The 8632-nt window shown below is 34.6% G+C and overlaps 1 protein-coding gene and 1 pseudogene across 3 annotated transcripts in view; one reads left to right on the top strand and one right to left on the bottom strand.

The window, feature by feature from the left end:
* Positions 1–13: 13 nt before the first annotated feature.
* Positions 14–132, top strand: LOC118608432 (annotated as a pseudogene).
* Positions 133–1714: 1582 nt separating this feature from the next.
* APOOL (apolipoprotein O like) overlaps positions 1715–8632 on the bottom strand; it is a 76575-nt gene continuing 69657 nt past the window's right edge. For all 3 annotated transcript variants that reach the window (XM_016136010.2, XM_016136012.2, XM_016136011.2), the window contains one exon: positions 1715–2128. In XM_016136010.2, the coding sequence (XP_015991496.1) occupies positions 2040–2128 (89 nt within the window). In that variant the 3' untranslated portion in view covers positions 1715–2039. The remainder of the gene's footprint in view (positions 2129–8632) is intronic.

The raw sequence follows: 8632 nt of genomic DNA, 5'->3' as shown, positions 1-8632 counted from the left end.
TAATCATGATACAGTCTACGGCCATGCTTCCCTGAACAAGCCCAATCCTGTCTGATCTCAGAAGCTAAGCAGGGTCAGGCCTGGTTAGTACTTGGATGGGAGATCACCTAGGAAGACCAGGTGCTGCAGGCGTAAAAAAATAAGGGATTGCAAGTTGACAAGGGACAAGGTCCTTGCAATCTGTGAGGTCAACCAAGGATAGCCTTGCCTAAAAAAAATAAAACTATAGACAGAAATTTTCTGAAAGACGTTCTAAAAAGGCATTTATTTTTCTGAAAAATGAGGGTCATAAACAGCTGGTATATAGTTTGTCCTAATCCCTCTTCCTGTTTTGAATGTGTATATATTACCCGGAGGTACAGCAACCATTCTGTGAGCATGAAGTGACAATCAACACGTGAAAGACCAGAGTAGAAACAGAAAAAGTCTAGGTCCCTGATGGCACCAATGAGCTACACTACCAACCCTATAGTGCCTATTCAAACTTTAAACAGACTCTTATTTAAGCTACTGTTAACTGATCTACTGTTACTTGCAAGCAGAACACATTCTAAAGTAACAGAAAGCAAGACTGATGGTAGGCAGATTAACCAGAAGGCTACTGTAATAATCCGGGAAAGTGATGATAAAGACTCCAATGAGAACAAAGATTAGAGAAGGTAGGATAGATCTGAGAAACAGAAATAAGGAGATAGGTAGATATTAATTTAGTTTTTGAAATACTGACATTGCGGATATCTATGGGATGTAAGATGGCTACGACTAATAAATAATTAATAGATAGGTTTATAGCTCTAGAGAAACATGGGAGCTGGGCATATAAGTAATAAAGATATAAATGGTGGCCAAAGACAGTGAAGTTGTTGATTGAAAATGAGAGAGCATACAGAATGAGAAAAGACTAGGAATAAAATCTGAGGAAGGAATACAACCTTAGGAGCCTCAGCACTTAAGGGAGTCGGAGCAAGGGAAGAATGAAGAATAACAAGAGAAGCAGGAATAACAGAGCAAAGCAAGGACTGAGTTTAAAGAAGGGAGTGGTCAAGAGTCAATAATTATATAAAATTCAAGTAGGTATAAAGGCCAGGGTATCATAAGTCAGGAACTGAAAGAGAGAAAAAAAGACAGTGATGTTAATTACTTTTTATAAAGTATGACAATCATAGGAAGGAGAAAGGAAAGATAGTTTGAGAGGAAGAGGAAGGATTAGGAAAAGATTTTTGTTACTATTGTTTTGGGATAAAAAAAATTAGAAGCCATTTAGAGGTTGAGGAAAAGAAATGAGTAAAAAGATGAAAAGAGGAAGATTAAACCAGATATGATATGATATTGGAAAAGATGGGAATGAATGAGATCAGGAACCTGAGTAGAAGCATTGGTCTTAGAAAAAGGGGATGGCATGGCTGAAAAGAGGTAAGTCTAGAAGGCAGATGGGAAGAAGTTGTAAATGGTCGTGTTTAATAACTTATTTTTCCCCCTCTATGTAATAGAAGACACAGTCATCTTTGGCAGGTATAGGAGGCTTGAGAATAAAAGGTCTGTAATACCTCTCCTGGGGAACAGGATAGGAAATCACCTAGGAACCAGTATAAGGTCTGCCAAGCAGCATTAAAGGTCCCATGGAGCACGTGGTCCTCTATTTAATAGTTAGAGGTGTTCTGGGACATTTAAGAGGAGTTAACATTAATGAAACAGAGACAAAGCCAAGCCCAAGTATCATAAAATATGGATATTTTATTCCAATTCTAGGAAATGAAAAAGGGCAGGTATGGGGATAGGGAACAAATCCTTTCATACATCATTCTAATTTAGCTGTACCTTCATACTACTATCTCTATCTCTTCACCAACAATTTAATATTTTTGAATTATATTCTCTGTTTGTGTTTTAATCACTTATGTGATTGGTCAAAGTACACATGAGAAGATGTAAGGGAAAAACCTGCTTTAAGTTATACTCTATGCATTGCAGTTAATCACATGATTTTTTTGTCATCATTTGCAACTTCACATATCTTGTAGTTCTCTATGTAGACTCTTTCAGCTTCTAGTGCTGTACATATCTATATCTTCTGGATGGGACTGCCCGTGATCCATGAACTTGAGGTCAGGCACAAACAGTGAAGCACCTGATAAAGTATTAAAATGAAAAAAAATTAGTCATTCATTCAACAAATTTATTGTTGGTATTTGGACTACGGCGGTGGAAAAGAAAAGACAGAAATCTCTGCCAACATGGGCCTAACATTCAAGTTGGATGAGAAAGACAATAAATTAAGTAAAAGATATATCAGATGGTGGTAAGCGCAATGCAGGAAAATAGAACAGGGAGAAGCATATGGAGTGTTTGGGTAGTTTGCAAATTTAAATAGGGTGACCAGGGTAAGCCTTCTAGAAAAGTGATATTTGAACAAAAAAACTGAAAGAGGTAAGGGGGTGAGCCCTGTAGATATCTGAGGGAAATGCCTTATAGGAAGAGAAGAAAACAAGTGTAATGGACCTGAGGCATGTTTAAGGAATCATAAAATGGCCAATATGGCTGGAAAGAGTAGGCAAGATATGGGGATGTTGGGTGCAGTGAGAGTGATGAGACATGATCAGAAAACAATGGAATGCTAGGCCATGAAGGAACATAGTAATGTTTTGTTTGTTTGTTTTAATTTTAAGTGAGATGAGGAGCTACTGGGCAGTTTTGAACAGAGGAGTGACATAATATGTTTTTAAAAGATCACTCTTGGCTATGGAAAGAAGAGACTATAGAGGAACAAGGCTGAAAGTAGGGAGACCAGTTAGAAAGCTATTGCAGTACTCCAGGAGAAAGATGCTGATGGCTTTAATTAGGGCAGTAGCAATAAAGGCAGTGAAAAGGGACTGGATTATGCATAATTTTTGAAGTTAGAATAGACAGGATTTCTTAAATGGATTGAACATGTTCTATGAGAACTTTATGTTAGCTTTAGTTTCTCTTTAACTTGAGAAACTTCAAGAATGGAGTTGACATTTACTGAGACAGGGAAGCATAAGCATGTTTGGGAAAAAACAAATGAAGTGTTAAGTTTTGGCTGTATTAAATTTGAATTACTCAATAAACATCTGAGTACAAAAATTTTGAGTAATCAGCTAGAAATGTGAATCTATAGAGTTCAGGAGAGGTCTGGGCTGGTTTCTAAATTTTGCATTCCTAACCTATATATGGCATTTAAAACTATGGGACTATATGAGATAATCTAGGGTAAGAGAGAAGAGGTCTAAGGAATGAACCCTTTGGATACTCCAACTTTTTGAAGTTAAGAAGATTAGGAGAAACATTAGAAGATTAGCAGAGAAGACTGAGAAGTAATAGCCAGTTAGTGTAGTAATAAAACCAAGAGCAAGTAGTATCCCACAGGCCAAGTGAAGAGATTGTTTCAAGGAGGAGGGAGTAATCACCTGTGTTAAAAGTTACTGATGGACTACATAAGATGAAGATCGAGAATGGATTCCTGGATTTGGCAATATGTGGATCAATAGTGATCTTGATAAGCCGACCGTGTGCCAGGGAAGATGCTATATTATTTTCATGTGCTATCTCACAAAACCACCATTAGATAGATGATATTTTTATATTATCTTTGCTTACAGATAAGGACATTTTAATTTAGAGAGATTAAACATGTTGACCAATGGCACTCAGCTTATAAGTGGTGGACCCGGGACTGAATTCAGGTTTATCTGACCCCAACACAATAACACTAGCTCTTCTGTAAAATGGGGAATTAGAGTGCTAACAATGTCATGTAATTATTTTTAGTATTCAATATAATAATGTGCACAAAATTCTGCATGTAATACCTGTGCATGTTAAGTAGGCAATAAACAATTATTTTTATATTTACCATGTGACATAAGACAAAACATTTTTCAGAAATTTGTTTTTATTTTAAATATGTTTTTCAAACTCTGATTCATTTTAAAATGGTCTTATTATATTTGGGAGATGCATCTTTTTTTCATAGAGGAATTTAATTTCCAGTTTTATGATGAAAACAAAGAAGAGAAATAGATTCACATACAATAATTTATTTTATATCTATCTTTCCAGAAATATTTCCTATTTATAAAGTGTGAAATACCTTTATGTATCCTCACCACCAAATATATTTAAAACAACCAGACCATCAGTAATCACTACCCATGACACTAATATGGTTTTCCATGGGACACAGATTCTTAACCTTAGTAGGTCTGTGGATAAAATTTACGTGATCTATAAACTTGGATGGGGTAGATTTGTTTTTATTTTCATTAACCTCTGACTGAAAATGAGCATTTTCCTCAATAATAAATGTAGGCAATAAACCACAATTGTATTAACGGTACCTTAGACTTTGTCACTAATAAAAGTCACAGATATATTCATATCTCAAAATAGTTTTAGTTATCTTGAAATATTTATACTTACTAATATTTCAAAACTATGGACTTATTAGATCGTGTTAGATATTATTGTTCAATACATTTAAGGAAGCTCATATGTTACTATGTGCTTTATTTTATGCATTTAAAAACATTCTGAGAAGGGGTTCATATATATAAAAAGGTTAAGAAACAGTGATTCTAACTGCTCCTTTCTCAAATATATCTTTATTGCTACCTGGTGGCAGCCTTTGCTCAGTACAAGTGAAACTGGTACTATTAAATAGTGTTCTTTATCAGACATACTATATAGTTAGCATGTGACAAATAATTATTTTATATAAGTCTAAATGTGTCAAATTTGTTTAACAATGTCCACAACTAAGTTTTGTAACATTTCTACTCACTTCTTTAATTTAAATTCTTGTCCAAAGACTGGTCAAAGATTCAGTTCACTGCAATTTGAAACGCCCCCTTTAACTCGTTAGATCTTCACCTCTCAGAATTTGTTGAAAGGCTTCAAATTTTGAATTTACCCACAGCTTATGCAAGAAATTATTAAATAGAGGAATATGCATTTAGAATTTCCAATGGATCTTTTCCTATAATTACCTGCTTAGAGGCCTCATCTCTGGAGATTCTGATTTATAATTCTTAAGTAGAATGAGTTTTAGAAGGAAAAAAAAACCCTCAAGAATTGTGATGTGTATCTCTCTGATTTAGAACCACTTAGCCTAGGTCATTTGACATCTGCCTTCTTAAAAAAAATTCATCTCATACTTTCCCAAGTAATTAAAGATTATATCTTTCCTCTTCGAAATTTTCTCATCCTTTGAGCTCATTAAGGATTCTATTCTCCTAAAGGATAAGCTGCCATAAAACTCCTCTTGAATCTCAATCCCCTCCCTAATCATTAAAATGCTTATCTTTGTACTTTATCAAAATTTTAATCTCTAATAAAAAAAAACATTTTATGTTTAATTTTTTAGCAGACTTTTTAAAAGGCTGGTGTTATAACAGGAAAGGAATAAAGATGTTTAAAATTACAAAAACGGCAATGAATTATTGTCTCAAATAGACATTAGGTGATATCTTTTCAATGATAATTTACTTTGCACATTATCTTTCATATTTCAAGCATGTTAGTTATCAGAAAAAATGGGACAGATCAGTAATAAGTTGCTGAGTGAAGTTAAAATTGTTAGAAATTCTATTTTTGTTTATTTTGTATAAGATTGGGGTGATATCCAGCATTAAGCTTCTCAGTAATTGAAACACTTAAAGGTACTAGTCACTGTCAAGTATAGTCTCATATTTTGTTCTATCCTTTCTATTTTTTTTTCTTTCTGTGCTTTAGTTTGGCTATTTTCTGTTTACCTGTATTTGAGTTCATTACTTCTGTCCCCTCTTATATACACAGTCTGCTGTTAAAACCAACAGATGAGTTCTTAATTTCAGATACTATATTTTTTTCACATCTAGAATATCCACTTGATTTTTTAAGAATCCAATTTTCTGTGAAATTTTCCATTTTTTCACCCATTTTGTTCATCATGTTTTCTATTTAAGATATTAATCACAGTTACTTTAAAGTCCTTTTTTGCTTAACTTCAATATTTAGATCACCTGTGGGTCTGTCATTATTTTCTTTTTTTGATTGTTAGTCACATTTTCCTGCCTCTTCACATGGCTAGTATTTTGTTTGCTTGTATGGTGGACACTGTATAAAAGAACTGAAGAAGCTCCACATAATATCTTCTACCACAGATGGACCTTTTCCTCTTTTAGGAAGGGCGAAGTGCTTATCATCTCAATCCAATCAGGCACTGAGCTGAGTTGCAGTTTTAGTATATGTCAGCCAACTTCTGGTTCCTACTTTTTCTTCAGGAATGGCATTCCCAAGTTTCTGATTGAGTCTGGTGAGTTTCTGTCATCCTTGCACTAAAAGATTGTAGGAAATTCGGTGTTGCCCTTCAAGGGTTTTGAGACTGGCTACTTAGTCTCCTGATCCATAAAAAAACCTGGCAAATATCATGAGGGGAAGATAAGTCATGTATGTATGGCACATCTCACTCCTCTAAAACAGGAATCAGCAAACTTTTTCTGCAAAGGGTCAGGGAGTAAATATTTTCAACTTTGTGAACCAAAAGGTCTCCATCACAGCACTCAATTCTGCCATTGTAGTGCAAAAGCAGTCAGATAATACATAAATGAATGTGTATCATTGTCTTCCAAAAAAGTAGATGGTGAGCCAGATCTGGCACAAGGGCTAGAGTTTGCCAACCTCTGATTTAGAGGGACATTAATCCTGCGAGACTGTGAGAGATTTCATTCTACTGTCATCAGATTTTGAAGCAGTCCATGTCACCAAATTTCTAAGTTTGTGATTTCCAAAGTAATAATTTTCATCATAAATGCATATGGATGATAAAGAACAATTAAACTCATATTCAGAGCCATGGTATACAGTTTGATAGTTTGCCCAGTATATTCTGTATAGTGATAAATGGTGGCCATGGCTAGGATCCCTAGCTAAGTAACACGTTTCTAATGTGTACTCGATGAAAATAAATTTGCTTATTGGCAAAATGGCTAATTTCTCTAGGCAAATGATAATGATATCTTCTAACACTTGAGAAGTATGTATTTGACATTGTACTTTGTGCTTTACAGGCAATATTGCATTTCATCCTCACAACAACACTGTGAGAAGAATACTATTATGGTCCCCATGTTATAGATGAGGAGACTTGAGGTATTAGATAACTTGTTCCAAGTAACAGAATTAGTAAATGTTGAATCTCAGATTCAGATATAAAATCTGTGTTCAAAAGCACTACTGTTCTCATATCTTGGACCTTTGGGACTACATGTGAAATGCAGAATGATAGAAATGGTGAATCCTAAGAGTTTACTGTGTAATCAAATCTGAATGATATGTGATAAAGATAAATAGTTGCTGGCATATCTCTCTCCTCTCTATGTCTCCTCAGAATGCTTTTCATATACCACATTACCCATGTCAGGCAGGTAAAGCATTCCAGAATCCAGTATATGAAGAAAAGACATTGGCTAGGGATGGTTTGGTCCCATTGTTAAGCTCTGACATGTTCGATCTCCACAAAGATCCTCTGGAATTGACAGGCATTTATAAAAATGGGTATATTATAGAATTGTGGAAATGTGGTCAACTGTGGATTACTCAGAGAAAGTGTAAACACTGTATAATTTATCTTAATTAAAAAAAGAGAGGTGACAGAGGAAAGGAGTAAAACTCAAATCAGTTTTGTTACTCAGTAACAGCTTTTAAAAGATTGAGAGAGGAGGAGGCTGATATTAGATACTGAACTCTGGTTTGAAATTAGATAATCTATATACAACGGGAAGAGCTTGGACTTTGGTGTCAGGAAGCTCTAATCTATAAACATAACTCTGCTACTCACAAGCTGTATGATTTTTGGCAAATTACTTAAGTTCCCTGAGTCTCAGTCTCTTCATCATGAAATGATTATAATTACATACACACCAGGTTTTTTTTTTCTTTTTGGGTGAGGATTGAATAACATATTAACAGCTCTTTGCACCACAGAGGAGATGCTCAATAAAGGACACCTGCTAATGAAATATTATCATAATTTCCTAATTCTTTACCTCTGATTTGGCCCTATTTCTTTTGCAGTAAGACAACTTAATGGATAGTACCATGCATATGGCGCAAATAGACAAACCTATGTAAGCCAGTGACTGATGAGTTTATGTGAATACATACTGAAATGATATTAAACACTCTGATACCTTCTTTTTGATCACAGGAAAACACTGTAGTATTTACCTAGAAAGTATAATTGTTACCATTTGGTCCCCCGAAGTATTAATTGACAATATCTAATTACTAGTATTAATTGACAATATCTAATTACTAGTAAAGTTATTAGTATTATAATTGGTGCTGTTTTCACTGTTTGATGTTGAACGTTCTCCCAGTATTTAAATTAAATAAAATGGATAGTGGAAACTAAGACTGATAGGGGTAGGCAGCACAAGAAATGAAAAGCTGATATTTCATCTATGTAGATGTGATTCATAGCCTGTAAATTGACAGAATCCAGAAAGGCACATCTTTCTCCACCTGAATAAAAAGCTTACATTTATAAAGTGATATTAAATGCTTCACTCACCTAACCTGAGTGCTACTCTATACCCCTATAAGCAAAGATCTATATTATGAGCTATGTCAC

This window comes from Rousettus aegyptiacus, unplaced genomic scaffold, assembly GCF_014176215.1.
Source record: "Rousettus aegyptiacus isolate mRouAeg1 unplaced genomic scaffold, mRouAeg1.p scaffold_m13_p_9, whole genome shotgun sequence".
NCBI classification, from domain to species: Eukaryota; Metazoa; Chordata; class Mammalia; order Chiroptera; family Pteropodidae; genus Rousettus; species Rousettus aegyptiacus.
The sequence above is the reverse complement of the archived record's forward strand: the minus strand, read 5'-3'. Positions and strand labels throughout refer to the sequence as shown.